This window comes from Convolutriloba macropyga, chromosome 3, assembly GCF_964194025.1.
Source record: "Convolutriloba macropyga chromosome 3, txConMacr16.3, whole genome shotgun sequence".
Taxonomy (NCBI): Eukaryota; Metazoa; Xenacoelomorpha; order Acoela; family Convolutidae; genus Convolutriloba; species Convolutriloba macropyga.
Genome location: NC_134470.1, coordinates 16,603,262 through 16,630,571, shown reverse-complemented (window position 1 = coordinate 16,630,571; position 27,310 = coordinate 16,603,262). Strand labels below are relative to the sequence as shown.

General features: G+C 35.4%; 1 protein-coding gene across 1 annotated transcript; it reads right to left on the bottom strand.

Annotated features, from left to right (window-relative positions):
* Nucleotides 1-727: 727 nt before the first annotated feature.
* LOC142336902 (uncharacterized) lies at nt 728-27,310 on the bottom strand. The gene is made up of 4 exons (XM_075385878.1): nt 26,251-27,310; nt 7,411-9,109; nt 2,472-2,574; nt 728-1,055 (listed from the first exon to the last, which is right to left on the bottom strand). The coding sequence occupies exons 1-4, from the start codon at nt 26,630-26,632 to the stop codon at nt 894-896; spliced, it is 2,346 nt and encodes a 781-aa protein (XP_075241993.1). The 5' UTR covers nt 26,633-27,310; the 3' UTR covers nt 728-893.

Genomic DNA, 27,310 nt, shown 5'->3' with positions numbered 1-27,310 from the left:
AAAGCTAGCCTCACTAAACCGTGACTACATACTGACGAAGCCAACTGCTCGCCGGTCGCTTGCGAGCAGTTCGCCCGACGTTAATCGGTTATGTTATTACTAGCAAGGATAAATGACGTTTCCTTTCGTGCACGAATCTTGCAAAACTCTTACATGTTAACCCTTTTCTTGGAAGATCTTGCAAGATAACTATTCTTGTGGACCCCTCAAATTGAACGTGTTCTTACAAAGCAAAAATTTTACAGATTTTGAGCCCGGTTTTGGGAATCAATTGCTTGAACTAAGAAAACTATTGGAAACTGAAGAAATAAAAACTAAAGTACATCAACCCTCCACTGAGACCATTTTTGTGAGCAGAAGATTAAAAAGGTTTCACTTATTGTCATGTACTTCTCTAGACGGTAAAAAAATTTTGCTTTTAAGCTTTTCTGAGAATTTCACACGAAACAAAAACAGCATGCTTGCTTGCATTATACAACTGTTACAAGAGGGGTAATTACTGTTTGAAGAAATCTACTAAATAATAATAGAAATTTGACTAGAAATTATCAAATTAATATCTGAAACGTATTATTACATGGCCTTAAGCCTGTTAAAAAATAGCCTTTTTCCCGCTGGAGCATCTTTCCTGTAAGATATTGGCTAGATTTTCACTTTGTACACGGTCGCACGCAACAGTGGAATGGCTAAACTAGAGCTTACATCTATATTAGTACTTAAATTTAATTTTATAAACAAGTCAATTAATTTTTGAATTAGTAACTTCTATTCAGTGGCAATTAAGTTTCAAAAGAACCAATTTCATTAACATGTGTTGAAATTGAAAGAACATAAAATTATCATTTTATTGTCTGTGTCCGTATCATTTGGTTTTATTACGACATTAACGTGTGTCAGTTGGTAGCAGCCCTTATTTGACACTTAGTAGCTGGGGTTGTAGCATCATTAGACGGGGGAGTGCTTTTGTTGTCTCTCTTGTTGTTATTGGACAGCATATTCCGATTCCGCTCTCTGATCATCTGGTCCAGCTGCTTTAGTTTCTCCACTTTCTTCACCTAAAACATAGAAAAATTGTATCATTTCAGTTTGTGTCCCCCCCCCCCCCAGTACGTTATGCATCACCAGTTACAGAGCACGTGTCATTACATGGTACAAATTTGGCGTGGGGGTGCAAATAATATGCACCCCTAAGTTGGGGGGGGGGGCACAAACGGAAAATATCTGAAAAATCAAGTGCTTAAGTATAGGTTATGAGGCTGTGATGAAGTCAGTGGAAACATCTGGCATTGGACGAGAACGGCGTGCCAGTTCAAGATTTGAGCCAGAATTTCGAAGTGACATTAGCATAGTCAGGTAACCTTGGTTGCAGGACGAATTCTGCATGTTTAAAAATCTGGCACTATTAAATAGAAAAATTTGGCACTCTATAATCTGGTACACCAGAAATGTGGCATGTGCGTGTTTCACACACAATCAATTTTGAATCTATTCTTTTTTGGCCCCAGTGTTTGCATGCCCCCCCCCCCCAATGACAAATTATATGTTGTTATATAGCGCGATACTGTGTAAAAAATAGCACGTGCGCCTGGGGCGTGTATGCGCACTAAGCTGGAGCCGCGGGTGGGGCGGGGGGGGGGGGCGTTTGGTGTGGGACGACAGAATAGATCCCAGATCCGAGATTGATCTCTAATATAACTCAATTATTTAATTTAGAATTCTTAACCTTTTGGTTATATTCGTTAAATTTTATATGACAAAGACATTTGGCTGACGCAGTTCCCTTGATTTCTTCAGCCTTTTCACAAACTCGAATTCACAAACAGCAAAAAGGGCAATAAAACTGTGACACCTTTCAATCTACAATCTGTCATCTATCAAGCAATGCACGCACTTACTTTATTCCTTTGTTCACCTTATGTTGAATCACCAGCCATGTGTGAAATGATAGCCCCACTGTTCGAATTTTATTGAATATAAATGCTACTAAAACCTAGTCTATAGATAACACTTCTTAAGAACATTGAATTCCAGTCCAAGATATTGTCTAAAAATATATTCAAGAAATGCGCTGCAAAGAGTTGATTGAAGTTCATATGATAAACAGGATGAAAAGCCATGTTTTTTTTAAAAAAAATAGCGCAACTATTCTAGAGCATTTAAGCTCATCATTCAGCAAGCGCATTTAATACAAAATTTTCAGCACTTTCAGCGCATTTCTTACTTAACCATGCGCTGAAAATGAGCTGACACCTCCGAACCGTGATATCTCTTTAATAAAAATTGAAACAGTTTCACGACCTGTGATTGATATTTTTACACCTTCATAATGGTAAATATAAATTGTAAGGGTTATAATTTCATCTGTTATTAGGCTCTTCAAATAAAATCGGTTTAAAAACAGTGAAAACCAGGGCGAGCAATCTGAACCGCAAGTGGCTGTGATTCTAATTAGAGATGATAAGAACGTGTACCTTTTCCCGTTTCTCTTCGTCCGTGTATTGGGGTCCGATGGCTAAGTTCTGTACCTTAGGAAGATTCCGGAAATCTTTCACAGTTCGTGGTTTGTAGAAAGACCTAAAGACACAGCACTTCACTTTTAAAGATTGCAATTAAGAATCTGTTTTTTCAAAGAAAGTTCGAACTCTTATTAATACTGAGGTAAATTTAATTTATAGAAAAAATATTTTTTTTTAAATTCAAATACTGATCTTTTTGTATATTCCTTTATTTGATTTTTTGGCAAAAAAATGCAATGTAATTTCCTGATTGATGAGAATTATGCTAGACAAGTAGTCCTAAACAAACACATAGCTCAGGTTGACCATTCTTTTCATTCATACGAAGACTATATAATTTTACGTCGCAAAACTCCAAATTATTGTTTTTGAGATTATTTGGCGTTTCGCGGACAACAGTGACTACACATCTTAGCCGATTTTCTCAATTTTCGTCACTTTGATTCATGATAGAAAATTATTACGTTAATCGTGGACATAAGTGACGGAACAAGCATGAATTTTGTCACTGTTATTCACCGATGAACGTAACTCAAGCCTCCAATTTTGAGCATTAAGTTAACTTAAGACATTATTACACAAAATTAAATAGTATTTCCTGAAGAACCGATTCAAAATTTTAGTAGTTCTTCTGAGCAGTGATACGGGTAGTCGAAAAACTGCCAGATTTCTCCCTAAGCCACAATTTTCATTGCGAAGATATTTCTGAAGTTGATCACTAATCAAGCTTTCTTTCATTTTGGCCTAATTGACAATTGACAAGTTGGTAACTGTCACAGTTAGTAACTATTTTATATATATATATATATATATATATATATATATATATACATTTAATATATTTATAAATTTTGGTACATTGCAGAGTGCCTTTATTTTTATCATGTAAGGTTGGGTAATTTTTCGGAACAAACCACCTCTTTAAAAAAATTGACAAACAAAAGATAAAAAAAGACTTGTAGATTTGCTTTTATCGTGGATAATATCTTAATAAAAATAATTTTTCTGTTTTATATGCATAGAGCGATTTATGCAAAACCAAGTACCGAAAATTGATACACTTTTGTAATGTAATATACACTTTTGTAATATAATGTAATACATAATTTTCTTGTAATATCTCTCAACCAGCTGAAACAATTTAAGAAATAAAATGATCGAATGATGTAATCCAAAATCATTTAACTTTAAATTTCGCAGCAAAACGTCTGAAAGGAGAGAGAGGTTCATATTCAATAGGAATACCAGATTATAAAATTTAATTTTTTGGACCCACTCAGCCTATTAATGAAAACATATATTTTTGTAAATAGTCAGATTTTGTCAGCGTGGTCGAAAATTGTATTGTCCAATTGAGCAATTAAGATTTATTCTTTAATCAATGAAGAAATTTAATTTTGTTTTTTCAATTTTTGTTTTAAAACTGATGATTTTTAAGAATCATTAGAAGCAAACTAATGTTTGAAGGAACTTGGTTACAACGAGAACACTTTTAAAAGTGACAGCACGTTTAGTGCTAAAGAGGAAGCAGATAATAAACCAGCAAAATAACAGGTGCATTAATTTTAATACTAAGTTTTTAAAATCCTATGTTCAAATTTTTGCACTCAACAAAACACAAATAACCGCAAACGAGCACTGTTTGCAAATCAATTATCGCATGAAAATCAGAGACGTTAACGCACCACACTTTGAAATTAAGTGAATGATATATTTTTGCGTAATGTTATTACGCCGCAACGTTTACACGAAAAGAAACGATTGTTTGATTTTGTCGGAATTTTTTACGGCTCTTTTAATAAAATTAAAGTGATAAATTAACGCTAAAACGGTGAAAACGAGATGAACTTAGTTCAAATGTGAGAAATTTTGGAAATATTTGTCACATTTGTCCACAATTTGTGTTTTTGAGCTATTCTCGAAAGGAAATTGCTAACAAAGTGCCAATTAAGCAGAAATCAATGAAAGCTTGTTTGATTGCGAATGAATCAATTTATTCTTCCCGTAACGAACTCCAAGTGTAAATCAGTACTGGGCAAGTGTAAATTCAATTCTCCCATGTAATATATTTTGCTTGCTTTCTCGCTTGAAATTCGCTTCTTTCAAGCGTATATTAACGGCGCAAAAGTAAACATGTCACGAGTCGGGGTGGCGGAGGAAGGAGGAGAAACGGCTACGGAGAGAGAGAGAGAGAGAGAGAGAGAGAGAGAGAGAGATTGTGGGTTCAATCCACGTACGGAACTTTATTTTTACACTTGGCCCAAGCCTGAACATTGTAAAATCAGACTGAATGCAAGTCTGCAAGTCAAAAAAGTGAGATGAATCAGTCTTTGATTCAGTAATGATGAGGAATTGCATTTACACCGGGCCAGTACTGAAATGCACTTGGAGTTAGTTACGGGTTTATACTAATTGTGGATTTAAAAGACGACGCTGCTTTGAACGAGCTCAAGATATGGTAATTAACAAAATTTCTTTTCTGAGCTATTTCTTAAATCTTTGTTAATAAAATCAAGCCAAAAGCGGGTCGTGAAAGTAGTTAGAAAAACTGCGGACAATTAGTGACGGGGTTTTGCCACAGTTGTCCACTACTTTATTAAGTTGCCGAAAAAGCCATATGTACGTTTTGCAGCGTTATGAGCGAATTAATAGTATATTGAGTGAGAACAATCTAATGTAGATTAATGAGCTCAACTAAACAAATTAGGCTCGACATATAGCTTGACAATAAACTCTGTTTGTTCAACATGGATTTGACTAGTTTCAGAGCTATTACATCGTTGATAATACGGCCCCCTTGGAAGCAGTAAGGCATTTTTTTCTTAAAAAAATTGAATTAAGGAGAAAACATTTTGATCTCCAATTACATAGCTGGCACTACACTTTTTTGTCTTTCAATGGGATCTGCTTAGCTAATTAGAAAATAACCTTCTTATTGCTTCTTATTAATACCTTGTGACATGTCCTATGTTAAGAAACGAAGAGGTCAGAAATATAACTTTTGGTGCGGTTTTCCAAAGTAACTGAATTGAGCAAAAGATTCATTTGTGTGGAACAAAAATGTAAATCCAAAAAGCATCCAGGAAAACACAGGTTGAAAAACGGTTAAAAAAAATATAGAAAAAACATACCCGGCAGATTGCCGGAAAATAGCCGCCGTTGATTCCAATAAGCATGATTGGGATTGAACAAATAGAATATATTGAAAAAAAAGATTTTTGTACAAAAATATTTTTTAAGTCCGATTTATTTTGATGGCATTTCGTTTTGAACATACTTCTGTTTCTTAGAGAGAGGCTACAGGGGCTACTATCAACACCAATAAGCATTAGAGGTGGTAACTAAGACTTATAGGAACGACGTTCAAATAGCGGGCATCTAAAATTAGGCTTTATGGGTTTATCCCGTTTCTATTTCGGACTTCAATTTCTTATACCGACTCTGTTCATTTTGAATTGCTTTGCTTAGCAACTGATGTTCAAATTCACTTTTAGCAGAATGAGAGAAGAGAGAAACTAGCCTAGAGAAGTCAAAAAGATTTCACGCAAAATGTCGAAAAAGCGGCAAAATGGTAAAGCGAAAAAAAGTTTGACGAAGTAAAAAAAAAATACGAGCGCAATAATAGCCGGCTGAGAAGATGAGGGCGGCTATTAATTAGTTAGAGAACAAATTTTTTGTCACGAAATCGAAGGTCGTTAAATGATATCTATTTTTTTCTGAGTTGTGAAAAATATTTTTCGTAATTAAGTTTTTCCTATTGCAGCCCCTACTAAGTCACACCATTATGGTATATTGAGGTGTTTGGAGTGCGTTTTGGATTGCAATGGAAAATTAATCTAAAAAACATCAAAAAATGCTTAGTTTTGAAAAACCGTATCACTTATTTTTTGGAGAAATTTGTATCTATTGGAAACTTAATTTTTTGCTATTGCTATTGCTATTAGTTACATATGTTTGCTCTTGTCTGTTGTCTTGAATTGCTGCATGATATCATTGCTCATAATATCAATTTTACATTTAGCTTTCTGTTCAGTTTTCTATAGCCTTACAAAAATGCAAATTTCGAGGTGTTTATTGATTATGACACATTGATTACCTAAATTTCCATCATTTAATAGTTATAGTACAACCGCTGTGGTGTTTTACTTTGAACAACTTCATCTATCTCAGACTCTGTAGATAAATTAAGCGTCAAACGAATCGAAAACTGATATTTTAAAAGTAGGTTTATTTGAAAATTCAAGTATAACTTAAGTTTGGAAATCATTTGGTTTATAATTTGTTTCGTTCACTATTTTGATCGACCGTAACAAAAGGCGATGCGGAATTTCTTTCAAGAGACAGTTTTGTCCTGACTTAAATTGATTCAGACAGCCAAAATCAACGTCTGTGTGCTAAATGCGACCTTCAAAGATGATAAGTTGAAATTTGTCATCATAAAAGTCAAATTTAAAACGATTGTTTCTTTGAGATACACAATAATTTAACAAAACCAACTGCATCGCTGCAAAAGCAATCCATGGAGCGTAACGGTTTTCAATTTTCATAGCCAAGAATTTTGCAAAAAAAAACGCCTGCGGTCGAATAACAATTCTATTTGTATTTCTTCTAGAACAGCAAAACGCCCGTTCTTGAATAATTCTATGCCTACTGAGACCATCGATACATACAAACAAAATTTGAAAAGGAAAATAACCAACTCGTGGGAAAAAAATTGATTTGTCTTAAAGTTGGCATCTAATCCAGAACGAATTCAGTTTGCTTTTTAAAAAAGAAATTTGGGGCCTTGAATTGTATCTGACACTGTACGTGAACTGTTAATGAATTCTCTATCAATGATTCCAAGAACTCGTTTGGAACAAAAATTATTGATTTAAAATTGGCTACCACAAACCTGACTTCAATTTCTATAGGGTCATTTATTCCGAGCGGGGGCAACTTTTTAGGCGCCTCAACTCCAGAGAGAAGTTCATCTTCAATCTCCTTCTCATGAAGCAGCTCAAAATCTTTCCCAGTTGCCTGTTTCAGCTTTACAAGAACCCTCTTTGCATGGTCCAGCGCGTACGACTTGGTTCCAGATATCCTCCGGGTAGGGTCCATTTTATTTCTCTCAATGTGGGAAACTCTAGGAGATTCCATATCCATAATGCCCCCATATTTCCTCAAAACTTGGGAATAAATCGCGACGTTTCTGTCTTCTATATCGTCATACTTACTCCAAATACTGGAGCTTCTGCTGGATGACATTTCGGGATAATTATAACTAAAATTGGATTCAGCTGCCGAGATCGGAGCAACTGAAGAGTTCATTGTCGATGTTCCAGAATCATAGTTGAACTGATGATCGTAAAACTGCTTTCTCAAATACATCATTCGATTCAAGTCTTCGGCTGTTGTAAAGTCAAGACTTCGTGAGAATGCGTCTTGAGCCGTTAAAACTTTGCTGTTCCTTTTAGGTTGTTGATCTTGATTCAACTTAGCAAACAATCTAACGGTGGGTTTTGAAATATCAACTTTGATCAAATCTGATTCGGGGTTGTCGAGATAAGAGCGCGTTGAAAACTCACTCGCCCCTGTTTCGCTGATTTTTCGACTCGTTGGTAACGAAGCATCGTAAACTGAATTAACTGACAGTGGTTCATAACGGTCGGTCAAAATTTGAGACTGGATTATTGGACTGGACTTCCAAATTGGGCTTTTGTTGCTACTTTCGACGGGCCGAAAACCCGACAACTTTGGGCTTCTAATGTCGGCTTGGGTGAAATTTGGCGATTTGGGATGCGGTGATATTGTTCTGGGTTTTTCATCGGGCGATATGCTCATAATTGTTGCTTCAACTTCCCGCAACACTTGCTGGATTTCGTTTTCTTCACGTCGAATTTGATCTAATGATTCGCCTGATTTTGGTTCGATGTCATTGTTCGCCGAACCGTTTTTTGTTCTTTTGATTCGCTTGACTCGGTGAATGGTTGAGTCGTTACGTGACGTCATCGGAAGCTGCATTTCTGACGTCATAGCAGTAGCTAGAACAGCTGTTGGAGTTCTTGCGTCGGTTTCGTTGAATCGGGAAGCTTGATTGAATTTTCTAGGCGTGCTTGTTGGTTCGTTGCCCACGTTTTCCTCAGTTTGGAATATTTTGGGATCAGATTTTGTCCTCGCATCATTTGTTAACATAAAGTCAGTTTCAGGCATAGATAACTTTTGGCTGTGTGACGAAAAATGAGCATTTTCGCTTAAATTTTGGTTATTGGAATTAGAGATCATAATTTTACCCGTTTCCACATCTGATTTGTGCGAACTTTGATTGCGCGTTCTATCATTAGAAGGGTTTCGTTTTTTGAAAGACTTTGAGGTTTTTACGGGTTCTGAAACCTGTCTGGTTTTTTGTCGAGGTTTTGATATTTGTTTTTGTTGCTGAAGTTGCTGTTCTTGTTGTTTGAGATGAGCTATTCTTGAGGAAGCATTAGACAAATTGCTATGGACTTTATGACCAATAGAAATTGGTTTGTCTGAGCCTGGTGATAAAGGTTGAACAAATTCCCTCGTAGTTTTGTTTGTTGATAATCTAGAACTCCCCTGGTACTCGCTGTATCCTTAAAAATTTAATTTAATTTTAACTTTAATTTAAAAAGTTTAATTTAAAAAAGTTAAACTCTTCGGCTGCTCTAATGCAATCAGACTTTTAAATATTGTGATCCATATCGATGCGCTATGAAAATACCAAAAAGGAAAAGATTTTTCGATTCGGTCACAAATGTACACATGGAATGTTTAATTCATTCAACGGAACCAAATCAAGCGGGCAATCAACGAAATCAAATAAGATCTGCCTTCTCGGATTGCTCAAAAAATACATAGGAAGAGTATGTTGGCCAAGTTACGTGGTCCAGCACCGACCTGAAATCAAGACCGTCTCTGCACGAGGCACAACCTGGTCTGTCTTTCAGATTCTATTTTTTGTTCAAATTCAATCCATAATAGTATTTTAACGGTGAACGCAAAGCAAGCCGAAGTATAAGTAAGCCGACGTAAAAGCAAGCCAAATGTTGTGTAATTTTTATGCAATCTTCTTGAAATAATACATTGTTATCCGTTAAAAAGCGCATATTTTTGACAATTTAGGTGGCGGTCAAGCAAGCCGATAGGCACGCAAGCCGAATTTTGAAACAGAGGTCACGTAAGCCAACATTTTTTTCAGAAAATTTTATCATAAGTTATCCCTTGTGGGCCCGTTGGCGCTTCATGGCTTAGCCACGATAACCGGCCGGCGATTTCCAGATTACATCCCACAACGGATGAGGGGCATGGTCAAGGACAGCGGTTCGCTGGGACTCAAAATCACTAGATCTCCTGGAAGTGACATTATTTTTGTTTCTTTGGTGCATTGAAATACATAAATTTCAAATACTATGTGCAGTCTTGATTGTAGTAGTTAAAATGCATTTTTGTGAAAGATTACATAAAATTTATATAACACTCGGCTTGCTTTAACGCAGGCTTACTTTACTTCGGTTTGTTATTCGTTCACTTTATTCGTGGAGTATATTTCTCACCGTATCTAAAACGGTGGTTTTCCGTGAAATCTAGGATATTTGTTCATTGGCCAAAGACAGTATTCAGAATAGCCAAAAGCACTGATAATTGAATCAAATTATAAATACTTTTGCTCTAATGTAATCAAATTTAAATTTATTATCAGAATCGAAGGAGCAGAACACTTGGGAACTAACAGAAATCTTGCTTAACTTATGCTGGAAAAGGAGAGACAAAAATCGTCGAACATAAAATCAGCAAAAAAAACTTTAAGTTTTTCTTGTTTTAAGGTCTTCAGAAAGTCATCTTGACTTTTAAGACAATTAATAAAAACTTGCTAATTTAATAATAAAAGTAATTAAACTGTAAATAGTTTTCATTGACAAACTTTTAGTCAAAGTTTATTCAACAGGTAACATTGAAACTAAGTTCATTTCAACTGCAGGTTTTGAAGACTCCGTTCTTAAAAAACGTTTTAGAAAGTGCAAAAGCACCCCAGTTATATAAAGTAGTTCTGAAGAAAAGAAAATTATGAGTAGTATTTTCAGCAGATTGCGTTTTATATACCTAAAAGGTCAATTGTAGAAAAGAGACATCGTAGATATCAATTTAGTTGATAGTTGAGAAACTTAATGTTTGAAAAATTCTTTTAAATTGATAATTTATATCAAACATTAGCGATCCACCTTCGTTTCACTGAAATAAAGAACAACATAAAGATTTTGTTGATGACAGAAGAGGCTTATAAAAAGGCGTCACAGTATCTTGTTTACTACTTGTTTACTAAACATTGTCGAGCAGTTTATCAAAAATTGTACAACAATTGTTGAAAGAATTCAATATCTCAAACGAGGGAATGTCTTTAAAAAGTTGTTGCTTTTTTAGCATCATTAAAGGTTTCACCAAGTGAAAGTTTTGTACTTCTACCATTGATTCATTACTGGTTTTGATCTTTAAAGGAATCAGTTTTTGGTTGACCTATTTTAATTTTTTAATTTTTATTAGTTTTGAGTTTGTAAGTGTTGTCTGCGCCCCCCATAAGCAAACAAATTTCTTGTTTCCATCATTGTATAAGCAAATCATTGTTTTTTCAGTGATAATGGTTATTTAGGATTGATAATATCCCCTCCAATTTACACAAACCTTTCTGAAGGTTTAAGAATATCAAGAAGATTAAGAAGTGCAGGTTAGAGAAAGCAGTTGCCAGAAAATCACTAGAATTTAGTTGCTTTACAGTTTCTGGCTTACCAGCTTAACCGAAAATGAACTGCCAGTTATTGGAGAGTTTAACTTGTAGCGTTAGTCAGCAGAAAGAAAAAAGATCAAATTTTATCATGTTTTTGACGACAAAAATTTAAAGTTTCCTATCTTATTAAATTTTTCAAATATTCCATAATCAATTTTAATTCGGGAAATGATTACTCTTTACATCAAAGTAAACATTTATGCCGATTTTGTTCTCGAAATAGAAAAAGATCAGTTTAGTCTTTTAAAGTTTATTTCTTAGAAGTTGCCGGTCGCCAGACCTCTTTTTGAGCAAAATCTGAGTACAAAGCCTCTAGACGTACCGTAAATCTAGACATACAATACTATTTCTTATTGTTCATCAATGTCGATTAACAGAAGCTTATAGTTTTAGCTACCATTATTCTTATCCGGGGACTTTTGTAGTGACAAACAATACAAGTGTCCACGCAAACAAAGAACGTCTGATTTTCAAAAACCAAAATATGGCCGGATAATAACTACGAGTTATTAATACAATACACCAGAATTTAGGGAATATTTGAAAACAAAAGCTGTAATTTGACAAAACGTTTGAATTGCTTAAGGTGCTTTTATCCAGAAAATGATGTTGGTTTTCGGTTTTAGTATCGTAAAATGTTGGAAATTTTGGAAAGATACATGTAATTGACTCTTGTTGAACAAAAGAGGGGGTGGTCTATTGAAAAACAGAAGCGACAAAGCGTTGCAAGACAATGAAGCGTACAAGGTTCCGAAAGGACTCTGAGTCAAATAGGAACTGCAACGAGCGTAGAAACCGAATCCGAAAACAAGATTCTGGCGACTCTCCGCCTAAATGATAAAATGACTTCTTTGTTTGTTGCAGTTGAACTGATTCAGAAACATGAGATGTATTTGAGAGAGAATTGATAAGCTTCAGAATTGTAGAGTTATATACTTGCTCTTGCTAACAGATTAACTATTCTTGCGAATTAAAAATAACTTTATACTCGGCTGACTTTTTTGAGCCAATTTTGACCAAGTGATATCTGCAAGAAATTATAGTAATATCATAAAAAAGCACTTACAAATCCGAATCGATCCTTGAAGACTTTTTGAGAAAAAAAACTTCGCAAAAAGTTTTTTTTCTAACAATTTCGTGCAGCTTTGTGCTCAAGATCACGAAAGAAATTTGAAAGGTAGGAAAATTCAAAACTCTTTTGCAGTTTCCTTAAAATTATTCCATTACTAATAGGTGAAAGCGGCAACTAAAGGAGGACTGCCCATTTGTAATTTGGATTCCCCAACCCGTTAATTTTGCTCTGGGAATTCGCATGCAAACGCAGGTAATTATTTTAATACAGATACCTCAAAATTTTAAGTTTTTGGATCTGTTCACAACTAGTAAAGAGAATCCGCATGACAAAACATTTTTTGCGGCTGCATTATCATTAGGAATTCGGAACACATCAATGCTTGGGGGGAGTCCCTTGAACAGCCCAAAATCTGCCGGGTATGCCTCCCGAATGGCTGTTTGCATTTTAGGAAAAAAATTTAAAAAAAAGTCTTGAACATTTAAAAAATGGACAACAGACAAAGTATTTTTTTTCTGAATCGCGCAATTATTATTATTTTCTGTTCTTTGAATCTTTATTTGAAGCGAGTTCCATTTTTTAAAAAAAATGCTCAAACATTAATAATTTTGCAAGTTTTAACAAAATAAAAACAGTTCTCTGGTGTTAGATCAGGTAAGATATTGTTTCCTTTTCAACTGCTGTTTTATTTACACAAAATAATGAATTGTTTTGTTTACAAAACAATTCATTAACAATCATGAAACATGAGAATACTTTTCAACTAAAGGCTTGCTTGTTCTGTGCGTGACACAAAAAGTTCCCATATTCGCATTTGAAAGCAAGCATCAGATAAATGGTATAATTAATTAAAAGTAAAAAATGTTTATGTTTGGTACAGAAACAAAAAAACATAGTTTTTACAATGAAATCGATAAATAAACTTACAAATACACAAACATACAGAAATAAAACACAAACTTCACCATAATAAAAAAATAAACCACACCAGCCAAGTGTACACTAATAGGTCTAACTGATTTCAAGTGCCTCTAGCTGAGAATAAGTTATAATTTCTTGTGACCAAAAGTTGATAAAACAAAAATGCTAATTTTGGCGTCAATTAGATGAAAATAATAGTTATCAACTTGTATCAATGTATTCAAAATAATTTTGTAGAAATGTTTGGTTTCGTATCGAAAATTGTTTTTATCAAGCTGCGACGCAAAAGGTTAATGTTATCCAACTGAAGTTTAGAAAAAAAACAACAGAAAAAATTAGAATTTTCAAAGAAACTAAAAAGCCTTAGTGACGTTCAATAGCGAAAGAGTATACAGTTGCACCTAAATTTTTGCTGAATAACCAAAACTTTAAAAAAAAACGTTTGCACTTAAGCTAAGCCGTTTAAGTTTCTTTTTTATTTGGCTTATCGGCGGTTTTGATTAGGCTTCATTAGTCTCTGTCTACATCTCCTCATTGTTAACATAGGAATCGTTAAATGTTCTAAAGTCAAATTGATGGCTTCCGATTTAAAGTTAATTGTTTTTCACACAATTGTTTTTCTGATTTTTTTCCGTAAGAACGGTTTCGGGGGAATCAACGATTCAGGGACAATATTCTTTTCAATTTGTTTCCTGCAGCGTCACTTTATATGTGTTTATGTAAAACTAAGGACCTAAATTGCTTGAAGAAGTCAAAATGCTCTGAGAGATATATAATAACAAGCGGCGAAATCATGTAAAACGTATCAAAGTATATGATGAATTGAGATGGACAAATTCTATAATACAAAATAAAAACAAAGTTCAGTCTACTTGGTTAATTTCCTTACAACGGTTGTGTTTTAACGAAGCGCAGAACTCATGCTCGTAAAAATGTTCAACAAAAAAATCCGGGGATATGAAATGAGAGCCAAAGGTACCATCTCAATGAAAATATAAATAATGGAGCTTAGGATACCATTTCAGAACGGAGTAATAGTGAAGATTTTGCATATTTAAATTAAAAAGGGCTCAAACTCCTTCTTCACCTCGTCAGTTCAGCACAAATAGCCCTTTGAGGCACATTAAAAAAGACTGTAAAATTTTTTGGCGCGTTTTTGGGTTCAATACCCTAAGAACCACTTTAACTTTTCTACATGGGTATTGTATTCAAGAAATTTGCAAATATTTTCATATAATATCGAGTTTCATGGGACCCTAAACTCCGTACAAGAAGGATATAAATGACTTTTTATGTTATAAAAGATCACTTGAGATGATTTGCAAATTAATTTTGTTTCAAGCAGTAGTAAGGTGTCTTACTGGGCACGCAAGGGGGGGGGGGACATTTGGGTGTTACTGTGTTCGCAACGGGGGGGGGGGGGACACGAAAAATTTTTTTCGAAAAGTTGATAGTTTTTGGCGTTCTCCACCGCTCTTGCCAAAACGCCAAAACTATCAGCTTTTCGAAAAAATTTTTCGTGTCCCCCCCGTTGCGAACACAGTAACACCCAAATGTCCCCCCCCCCGTTGCGTGCCCAGTAAGACACAATTTTGGTATTTTTCTTGAATTCTTGACGTTTTTGATGGTAATGTTTTGTATTAAGAGGGTTGTTGGGAAGTAGCAGTTATGTAATGTTCGTCATCGTCAGCCCAGGTGAGCCTCATCATTTAAAAAATTTAAAAAAAATAAAAAAAATCTGAAAAATTGATTAATTTTCAAGTGTTAAACTTTTGTGTAATATTTTTAGCACCGGTTTCCAGATCTCAAAGACAATCAGCTCTGATCGTGAGCGCCTCCCCCCCCCCCCCAGGTTCAGCGGTTCAGGGAACTAATTGGAGAAATATAATGAAGATATATTTAATTCATTTATGAAAAGTTTAATTTCTTTGAAAAGCAATTTGCTTTTTCAAAGTGGAGAGTAACAATTACACCTTCCACCTGGAGTTCAGATGACTGATGTGTGTTACTGCCCAAGGAAGATGCGTGGTTCCAGCTTGTAGCTTTTTAGGCTTAAGCTGAGATTCCATACATGATCCGGGTGGAGGCCCAGAGTGAGGGGTAATTGAAGATAGTAGGACCACTATCTTCAATTACCCCCCACCCAGTCTCCAGCCTTACCACATTGGCAGAGAGGTGGTAAAGTCTAACAAGAGACTAAGGGAGAGTTTTTTGTTCTGTTGAGCAAATGTTTTCATTAGAGTGAGAACATTTTAGTATCAGACATGTTTTCTTACTCATGAATATAGTTCAATTTTTTCTGAAACAGAAATTGAATCCGTGGAAAAAAACATTCATTCCAAAAAATGACTCCGTCTGAAGCTGTTGAAGCTGTAGGTAGTTTGAAAAAGATTGGTGATTGGTGTATCAAACAAGATGATAGCTCTTCAAAACAATTTTTGAGAATTAAATTATTTCATGACGGAAATTTTCACTTAAAAACAGTTGTACTGAGCCGGTGGAAAAGCACAGACAGCTTACTCTCTTCAGAATGTGTTCGAGTTCGAATGGAGAAGTTTTACTGCGTTGAAGTTTTTCGACTAACATTTGAATTAGTTCAGAGTCTTTCTTTGAGCAGACGGAGTTTTTATTGGTCAGCATTGCTTGGAAAATACAGAAATTGTTCAGGGTAGGAGATACGATTGCTACTACGAGTTCAAAACAATTTTCACGGAACTAGGTGTTGAGAGGAAGAGTGTTCTAAGGATCAACAAGAAATTTACTTCCAAAAATATTCCGAGGCTTCATTTAACAATTTATCAAAAAGCACGCGGCCGGTGGCAATACTACGGTTATTTTTACTTCTATTGGAATGAAATTCACCGATTACAACAATTGCTCAGAGACGGTGTGTAATGTTGTTTACCAAACCTATTATAACAACAAATGACCTGGAAATCATTCACAAAACATATTTATCATTACAAAAAATTTATCCTGACAACTCTGTAAGACGCAACTATTTTTTAGCAGCGTGTTCCTTGTTCAACGGATCAACAGACTTTGATTTTGACATTGCTATGAAACTTCGACCTTATAGAGGTTTGATTGGAATAGATAATTCATCAATGGATCGTTTTCTGAAAGACTCGAAAATATTGAGACTGCATGCTATTCTACATGATGCAGCCGGATACATTCAAGAGCACTACGAACAAGGACCGGGTTATGCTTACATGTTGCCATGTGACATTAACAGCCCTTTTGCAGGGCATATTACAGGAATTGCTTTTTGTTGGTATACAAAATTGTTCAAACCTATCACTTTTCATTTGTTAGAATGTTGAGAGAGCGAGCAGTTGTTATTGACTGTGAAACATTTTGTTATTCAAAACAAAATTTTATTGTGAAGGAATTGGCAATTTGTACAGAAGAGTATATAGATTGCATTCTTTTTCTTCCTCCTAGCTCATTCAATCATTGCCTCCAGCTGAGCAGCGAGCATTTAATTGGCTCACTAAGTATTTTCATGGTCTACATTGGGAACATGGTGTCTACCCGTATATTTATCTTACACAAAACTTACAAAGCGTGAAACTGAGAAACCCGAAAGCTGTATACTATGCCAAAGGAAAAGAAAAGTCAGAGTTCTTGGCAAACCTGCTCGACTGTAAAGTCATTAACTTGGATCTGATTGGTTGTCCAAAATTTGATGCCAGAGGCAACAACTCAAAGATTCTAAACATTTGTGAAAACCATTACCCTAGCAGGATAGCTGGCAAACTCCTGAATCATTGTGCTCGCCGAAAAGTTAATTGGTTGAAAGAACAGTCTTTAATTGGTTGAAAGAACAAGCTAATGATGAACAACCAGAGCAGTTACAACTTTTGGACACAACATCAGATTACGAATCAAAATCCATCGGAGTTGGAAACACTGATATCTCCAAATTTAGCTATCTCAACATGGATAACAACATCGGGTCAAGTTCTGACATCAGTGATTAAATACGAGAAAGTCAGTTTCAAAAACCAGACATTGCAGCACAAGCAGGAAATCGTATTATCTCAAGAAGAGTTAGTACACTTTGCAACATTTCTGCCCATACTTGATCAATTCATATTCTTCCATCAGACTAAAGGAAATCATCATGGAGCACAGCCAACAACTTGTAACAGACAGCAGCAGCTGCAGTACGACTATCAGTGCTACCAACAATATAATCAACAACAACCAATTCAACAACCGCAGCACCAACAACACGAACCAATTCAACAGCAACAGCAGCACCATCAACAACAGCAGCAGCAACAACAGCAGCAACAATTGCAACCAGAACGCTCGTCTAAAGAAACTCAGTCCGCCCAAGTTAATACTGGTTCCAAAACAACCAATTGGAAAAATCATGGAACCATGTAGCTCTTGCTTGCCTTCAGCTCTAATATCATTTCTTTCAACGGAAGAAATTCAAAGCATTATTCATTACGAGAAAACAAACTGTTTACCTGCATGTTTCGTCTGTCGTCTAGTGGAAATCGAAGAAGACTTGAGAACTGGTTTTGTTCGTTATCAAAACTTTTATGAAGAAAAGTAAACTTTTGTAAATTATTATAAACTTTTATAAAAATTGAAATGGATGAAGACAATGCAATTGATGAAATTGACTCTTCGCATGTTGTTCAAGATTTTGTATATGACAGTAATGAGAGCGAAAGAAGTTCGTGGAAATTCTGTAATAATATTAACCTGTCCCGGTCAGAGGTTGTGTTCTTTGTTCAAATGTTTATCATATTCTCGCTGATGACACTTTGTATAATCAAACTAGCTTTCTCTTCCTCTACCTGTGAAGAGACATCAGTATAGATATCTATTCTGTCAAGTCTAGTCGGTTACATTTTACCCAACCCCAGATTATGAACAAAAATATTTCAACAAAAGACAGGGTTTTCATGGCTGTTGTAGGACCTTCTGGCTCTGGGAAAACGCAATTGATATTCAATATGTTAGTCCGGGGAACTTTTCAGCCACGCTTTTCAAAAGTTGTGTTTTGCTATAAAGACTTTCAACCCCAGTTTCCTCTTATGAAGAAAAAAATTGTCCATTCAATTCCTACGTTTTCAAAATTTTGACTTTCTCGCAGACATAGAAGATTGTCTGCTTATCTTTGATGACTCATGCGAAGAAATTTACAGCGACAAAACATTTGTAAAGCTGGCAACTGCTGGTAGACATAAAACATAGATACCATTTATGTAAAACACAATTTGTTCCAGCAAAGTAGATGGTCGCGAACAATTGACCTGAATAACACTCATATCATTTTGTTCAAGTCCCCTCGTGATGTTCAACAAGTTGATTACTTGGGAAGACAATTGAATCTCGCAAAATTCCTTCGTCATTGTTAACAGTTGTCTACAAAAAAAGCGTTCGGTCACTTTTTAATAGACCTGAATCCCAAAACATCAGAAACTTTAAGATTTTGTTCTAATATTACCGGCCCTGGACGCTCAATATTTTACTTACCAGCTCCACAACCCGATGAAATACCCTTGATGAATGAGAGAGACAAAAGCTTATATGGTAAAACGTTTGAATCAGTTAACAAGGGCACAGCTGAGGAAAACTTTGAGATCGAAACGTAACAATAGAGTGTTAGTTTTAATAACTGAATGTTTACATAATATAGTTAAAGATGTAGTACCTGTTAGGATTAAAAAAATCGAAAAGTATGAAAAAATTTCAAAAATTATCCTACGGAAGTCCAATACAGCAGAAAGGAGGAGAGCAGTATTTCTTTCTAAGCTGGGTTTCAAATTAGTGGAACAAGTTATCTTCTTCTGTTACAATTACCTTACAAATTAAAAAATGTCAATAAACAGTACAGCAGAAGAGTTTATACTGATTCCAAAAAAATGGTACCTGAGAATGCAACAAAAAGATGAGTCGTATGTTGGCAGAATTTTGAATGATCCAAATGTAAGACACAAGAACCATCAGCTGTCATTTCTAAAGCGTTTACAAACACGAAAGCAGAGTTCAGACACAGTTAATCTTGGCTTAGAAAGTGAACCTGAGCAGTCAGCAGAGGAATCTGTTGAAACTGTGCCAGATGAAAAGCAGAGCTCAGGACAGTACGAAAAAGTACTTTTTGGTTTATCAATTCTCGAAGGTCATAAACTAGATAGGGTTCGAAATATACTCGAAATTGTTAAAAATTCTGATGAAATTACAATTGATGAAATCAGCGGCAACTTTGTTTCGACATCGCTTGGCGACACAGGTTTGAAGGCAACAACATTTCTGTACAACATTCAACAACCAACAAAAAGAACAGATAAAAACTTGACTCCATATGAGAACATTTTGAATGCTATTGACATTGAAGAGGAGATGGTAATTAATAAATACGCAAAAGCTGTAGTCAGGCGAAAACTTGAAAGAACTCAATTGAGGTCAGAAAACGAACAACCTTCAACTTCCACGCGAAGTGAAAAATACAATTACAATATCACTTGAAAATGAGTCCAAATTTAAGACCCAGGACGATGAAGAAGAAGATGAACTCAACGACGCCAAAGATAACCTCTTCACCTCACCAACCACCAGAGGAATCAAGCAATGGTTTCCGTTCAAATAAAACGTCAAAAGTTATAGCTCCTGACGAAAGATTGAAAAAAATTATACAGAAAGGATCCGGCAGCATACGGCAGTGTAAAAAGTCTTCAAAAGGCATCGAAACTCCCAGAAAAGACAGTTGAAAATTTCTTACACACACAAAACGCTTATACCAAACACAAAACTTACCGTAAAAAATTTCCTCGATTAAAGGTCAAAGTGTTTGATCTGAATGAGATCTGGTCTCTGGATCTGGCCCACGTTGACAAACATGCAAAGTACAATGGAGACGTAAAATATTTAATGGTTGCTGTCGATTGCTTATCTCGATATTTACGTGTACAACCAATGAAGTCAAAGTATGCTACAACATGTATGGACGCATTCAAAAAAATGATAAAAGTGAAGCAACCAAAGAAGGTCTGGGTTGATCAAGGAACAGAATTCAAAGGCTCGTTCAAAAATCTATGTGAGAAAAAAGGAATAGAACTCTACACAACTCACAGCGAAAAAAAATCGGCATTTGCAGAGCGAAAAATCAGATCATTGAAAAACATAATCTACAGATACCTCGACGACAAATGGACATACTCTTATATAACAAAGCTACAAGATTTTGTGAACACTATTAATGGTAGTACTAACAGGGTTACCAAAATGGCTCCTAAAAAGATAACAAAAAGCGATGTGCCGTATTTACGCTCTTCACAACAGATGCATCATATTGCATGAAAAAACAACCTAAATATAGTGTTGGAGATTTTGTGAGGATTTCGAAAGCAGATTCAACGTTTCGAAAAGGTTATAAGCAAACTTTTACCGATGAGTTCTTTGAAATAATAGACATTCCAACTAAAAACCCACCAACTTACAGTTTATTAGACAAAAACGCTGAACCAATTCTGGGGAAATTTTACGAAGCGGAGTTGAATAAGGTTGTCGTGAAGAATTAATACGACAACGAAACAAAATTCTAGTTATCATACGGTTCTGACAATGAGTCGAAGAGATTTTGGAGAAAGCGAATTCACAGTTCATCTTGTTTCGTCTGCTTCTATGGGTGTTTTCACAGACAACACGCTTGCAAACTTTAAAAATTTGTTTAGTGAAGAAATCATTCTTGAAGGTGACTGGCGCGTGGCACTGAGTGAAGTAATTTTTCCTGCGTTTATTTATAATGTTGTCGACACAGAGGTAAGAGTGTATAGAAAAAAAGAGAAACTAGAAAACCGAACAAACAGTGAATTTACTGTTAGTAAACCGTACATTGGAGAAAGAGGAAGCGTTTTGAAAGGGGCCTACGAAAATGTTGAAGAATTGATTTAACAGCTTAATAATCAGTTGAAGCTGGTAATGAAAGCAAAAGTTAACAAAGTAACTGGTCATGTCAACATAACATTCAAAAACAAAGAAGAGGGAATAACGTTCCCCACGCCGCAAATTCCCAGTCTGCTCGGTTTTAAAGGATCTCAAGACGGAGGGACAGGTTTCCACATTGGCTTCAAGTCAAAGCCTCATCTGCTGTTGACAAACAATCTAAATGAACACGACTCAGATTACCCTTTTGACCTCTCGGCTGGAATTGATCTCATGTTTATTTACCTCGATATCATCGATTACCAACACGTGGGACAATCAAAGGCTCCTTTAAAACAGAAACGATTCACACTGTTTTCTAATTAAATGCCCGCAAACAATCAAATGTGTTTGCGCTAATAAGAGACGGGCTATTTTGCTGTTTATCTCAACAGCATTCTCAAACCAGCGCGGTTACTTGTTTCATAGTACACTGAATACAGTTTTATTACACCCAGGCAATCCTTGTTTGAAGTTTTCCCTCGCCGCTTTCAAGCATTCAATTGTGAACATTCCACTTTGTAATTAAAAGAAAGTTTTTCAGGCGATATTGACAGAAAAGTCCTTCAACTATAATTAGTAAACAAATAATAAAAGTAGAAGACTGAAATGACCAGAACGCAATTGCAAAGTAATTGAGGGAATTATAAATAAAGTCGAGAGTTGAAACAAACAATCAAAACAAAACCAAATAACAAAATGAAATGACTGAAAAGTGTTTGGAATATTTGAAGGGAAAACCAGAAAACTTTATCCGCTTGTTATTACCATGAAGTGTACGAATACAATTTCTTTAGTAATAAATAGGTTCCCTTTTTAACCCATGAAAATTTTTTGAAAGAAATCGTGTCTTACTGGGCACGCAATGGGTGGCGGACATTTGGGTGTTAATGTGTTCGCAACGGGGGACTGTTCTCGCCAAAACGCCGAAAAATTACAAAAAATTGGGAAAAATTTTTGTGTCCCCCCCCCGTTGCGAACACAGTAACACCCAAATGCCCCCCCCGTTGCGTGCCCAGTAAGACACCTTACTACTAAAAGATCACTTGAGATGATTTGCAAATTAATTTTGTTTCAAGCATAAGGTTTTTTTTTGTTTCATTGCTGTATTACGTTTTTTCCGCTGTGAAGTAAAATCAGTCAAATATTTGTCAAATATTATAAAAATTTTTATATTATTTGACAAATGTTAAATCATTTTTCAGGAAAAAAGTTTTTACTTCACAGCGGAAAAAAATGTTTGAAACTTGGATATATTGAAAATGTTATTTTCAACAACTCAAGGGGGCTGTCAGCAACATAAAAAGAAACAAAATGGGTGTAAAAGAGTTACGGAAAAATCGAATTTTTTTTGAATAACTCAATTGTTTAAGCAGGTAAAATCCATGAGTAAAATGACAACAATGATTACACCGAAAATTTTTTTTTGTAGGTGGAGACATTGACAAAGGAATCATATATATTGTTTATAAACCACCCAATACGATATGTTTTGATCAAATTTCAGCTAACTTGATCAAAGATTAGTCTAATTTGCATGAAATTGTTTTGTCAAAGTTGGTGCCAAATCTTTTTTATAAAAAACTCTGATAATTTGCGTTAAATGGCAAAAAAGTGAACACCCAACACAAAATAGTTCTTCTATTGATTCCTTTGATCTTTTCCGTCCCCCCCCACAGCTTAGTGGGCGCATATTATTTGCAGCCCCCCCCCCCGACGTACGTGCCATATTTTTACATAATGATTTACTATTTAATGGCACGTGCTCTGTAACTAGAGGCGCATAAAGTACTGGGGGCACAAACGGAAAAGTTCCGTTCGTTTTTCTCCTAAGACAGTAGGTTCTTCTTTTGCATTTCTGCTCTCGCTATGTCAATTTTTTGCATTTCTATTTTTCAGGCAATGCAAACTTTCAAGCAAGAAGTCAATAATTTGTTTTTCGTTGGAAACGAAGTTTTAGCTTGTCAATAGTCTCTCAATACTGATGAAAATCTGAGGCTTGGAAAGTGGTAGGTTGGCTGAATAAAAACATATACACAATTTAATGTTTTGTGGATGCGAGAAGTGTGGTTATCCCAAGGTTTTGTAAAAACGATCTGTAACTAAATTGTTCACATTTGAATTGTAAACATGTTTTTTTAGTGAGTCAAAAAAATAGGCTCAAAAATTTTGGCGCTCAACGAAATTTCTGGTCTATCGAGCTCTGAAAAAAACAATAAAAAAGAAAATTAAGAGTTTTCATTATCGTCAAACTCGGTATAAATGGAAAAACCCAATTGGCAGCTTTTCGCAGGTAACTAAGAGTAGGCAGAAACAGCAAGCATATTGAATATAAATTAAGCTCATTTAACGTTAGTTGTACTCATAAAATAATTAATGCAAAGCTTATAAATTTTGAAATTTTAAAAAGTTATTTAAATCTCATTTTTTTAAAGGAAAAACCTGTTAAACCTTAATGCTCAAAATGTATTAAAAAAATGAAGATCCTTAAAATTAAGAACTGCATGGGATGAAACCGTAACTCTTTTCCTGCTGAGATACAACTTTCACAAACAAACTTTGACAAATTGAGATCGACGATTGGATTTTCTTCAACAATTCAGCCAGAATGTTAAAATTAAAAGCGCATAAAAAATTATGAGCAATTTTTAAGAAGTGTTTGCCGAAACAGAAAATTCTCCTTGGGAAAATTTGAACGAAAAACATGATTGCAATATTGCAATTCTGACAGAGACGTTTCTCTGATAAATATATGAACAGTATAATAACCTTTAAGAAAACCAGAGGCCTCATGACATTTTACTAAAAAACAAACTGCGGTTTTAAAATTTATGCTTAATTTTTATCCATTTGCATCATTTTGAACATTTTATGGAGCTCCCTGCTTTTTGGGACCATACAGGGTCAAAATACATAATGCAGTACAATTATTTGCTGAGCAAGGAAGTAACCTGATTTAGCAAAACGTTTATAGCATGGTGGCGGTCAAGCAAGCCGATAGGCAAGGAAGCCTAATTTTGAAAATGAGGTCGAGTAAGCCGGAAAATTTTGGGATACCCGTTTTTTAAGTTGCCCTTGGCGGGCCGGTGGGATAACTGGCTCGCGGTTTTCGGATTAAATCCCACAGCGGATGAGAGGCATGGCCATGGACGTCGGTCCGCTGAGGCTCGTATTCACTAGATGTCTAAAAATTGACTTTTTTGTTTCTTTGGTGCATTGGAATACATTATAATACAATGCGCTGTGTTGATTTTAACGGTTAACAATGTATTATTTCTGATAGATTGCATAACTATTACATAAATTTCGGCTTGCTTTTATGTCGGCTTACTTTTACTTCGGCTTACTTTGCGTTCACCGTATAGCATTTTTCTTCTTCTGAATAATCACCACACCGGATAAAGCGAATCAGAGCCGACTGAGCAAACTCCAATAACACTGGTGAACATTGTATCGACAAAGTCAATTGCACATTTCTTTTTTTGACGGACGTTAAGAAGGGACCACCGAATGACAACTGTTTGCTTTCAGCATCTATTTTAACTGACAATTTCCATCATTCTCTGCAAACTTAATGGTCGTTCTAGAATGCTCTTTTCACAATTAGCTATCCATCAAAAAAGTAGTCAAAGAATCGCCCACAGCTTTTCGGATATTTATAAAAATTGATCATGTTAATTTGGATGGTCGAATTCTTGTTGCCAATAGAGCCTACAATTAGGGCAATAGTGAAAATATGGCCGGATCTTTTCAACAATTGCCCCCCCCCCCTTGGTACCTAGTAGAGAATCGCCACCCGTTTTGTGCTATACTTTACCACAATATTAGTTGGCCTACAATTTAGATAGCCGAATATCAGTTTAAGTGCAATTGCGGACCGCTGTTCACGGCCATGCCTCTCATGCGCTGTGGGATGTAATCCGGAAATCGCTGGTCGGTTATCGCGGCGCGCGCCCACCGACCCGACAGTTGGAAATTCTTTTCGCTTTGTATTCCAATTCGGCTAATTGCCCCAGCATGGCGCACTTTATTCTATCCAGTTTAACACAGTATCAGCATACACGGAAAGTTCAGTCGTCTCTGATTCGTTAATAAATCGCTCGCTTAAATTCTATTCAAGAATAGGCCCCCCTTTTGCAAAGTGGGGGGGGGGGCAATTGTTGAAAAGATCCATATGGCCCTATTTTTTTTGCAATTTTTTGTATGTGAACTTATAATGTGTAATCAAAAATTGAAAAGAAAAATGTGAGAAGAAAAACTGAGAAAAAACTCTAATACAAAAAATTGATGATAGGTCTTGGGGACCGTGTAGCAAGTAAGCAACTCCTGGTAGTCTTTGACTTTATCTTGAAACGTTTCGCAATTTATTGCAACTTGTCTCTTTTTTGACGTTTGACCCACATGAGTTTGTTCATAAGTATTTGTGTTTTTTTAGAAAACAAATGAACTTGCTGAGTTATTATAACGATCGGTAAATTTTAAGAGCTGTAGTACGTGTTATAGTAATATGAAAACAACCTCTGTTTATTTAAAATTTCGTCACTAAATGACTTTAAACAATTCCAAGTAAGTGCACCATGGTTTTAATATTTCAATATTTTTTAATATTTCAATATTTTCTGGGTTGTTATTTTTTATACATAAATGAACTAATAATTTTTTTAGTGTTTCGTTAAAAGTCGACAAAAAGCTTCGCGATATGAAATTATGTCTGAAAACACATTTTTGATGGCCCTATTTTCTTGCATACTGCACGTAGAAAACAAACTTCTTTGTTTTATCATTTAGATAACAATTTGCCTTTGGTAAACGCATTGCATCATCCAGTAACGCAGATTTATTCTTAAACCATACTTGAATTTTATATAAATGAAGAAAATTCCAGTTTTCTTGAAACAAGCTTTGACAACCCACTTCACGTTTATGATTGTTCTGCTATTTCAAACATTACTCAAGCCAAAATAGTAACAAAGCTGAATTGTTTTTCAGCAAATAATAAACTCAGCTCTCACCTTCGTAATCGTCAGCCACTGATACCTCGTCGTCCGAAACAGGTGCGAAAGCGGAAGGGGGCAACCCAGTTGACGACGTGAAATCGTGACCTGCTGTAGATTTCTTCCTCCGTCTTCCGGTAACAACTCCCGCTCCCATATGTCCCCGCGAAGTGCTCGACATCATCAGACTACCCTTTGTATGAGGAACTTTGGGAGTGCTGTGGTCTCCAGCAGACCTCAACGATTCGGACCGGCGGTCCATCATCGCCAGAATATCTTCCCAGTTCGTGTGGAATGTTTCCTGAGAGGGGTGTCTATGTTGAGAAGAGGTTCGCGACGCTGGATCCTGAGATTTTGGTTGAACGCCTCCATTTGCGATGGGAGATGTCGGGGAAAACATGGATAGCTGGATAAAATTCTTGGATTTTAACTCATCCGCTCATCGGGCGCCGAGAATCAGTCAATCAAAAAAACTTGTTTTGATAACTTAACTGTTTAAAAAAGTTAAGATAACATAACACAGTAAATTAACTTGCAATCCACGATATAACTGCATAATTTTCATAGCTTACCAACTAAATTAGTATTAATAACAAAAATTAATGACTAAAATAATTAATAACTTAATAATACCTCCTGATGTTTATTATACAGGATTTCTTTGGCAACTTATTGTGTTTAATCAACAATTAGATAATGTAACTTTTTTCAAACTCCTTTACAATGTTTATCTGTGATAGCAATTTAAAAAATGGTTTTTTGCACTTCAGTTGTCGCAGTATAACGTATTATGTCGGGAAAAATTGGAAATCGCATATAATTTTTGTTCCATCGTTTTTCATTTGTCAAATATATGTCTTGTCTTGTCAATAGCCAATAATATATGGGCATGTGCAACAAATTGTGTATTTCTTTTTTGTCAAGCGTGCATCAAAATTGGCTGTGGAGTGATTGCAAATCGGATTTGATATTTTGGGATTTATTGATGGCGAGAGAAAAATGGATGTAAATATTACTGTTGTATGAAAGCTATGCACTTGTAAAATACATAAATACATTTAAAAAACGTAATAAGGTA

Bases quoted from the DNA above. Each gene is read 5' to 3' on its own strand.
- LOC142336902 (XM_075385878.1), bottom strand. From the start codon at position 26,632: ATGTTTTCCCCGACATCTCCCATCGCAAATGGAGGCGTTCAACCAAAA. The intron at 9,110-26,250 runs GTGAGAGCTGAG...TAAATTTTTAAG, and splicing joins AGTGGCTGACGATTACGAAG to GATACAGCGAGTACCAGGGG. The intron at 1,056-2,471 runs GTACACGTTCTT...TCTATGTTTTAG, and splicing joins ACGAAGAGAAACGGGAAAAG to GTGAAGAAAGTGGAGAAACT.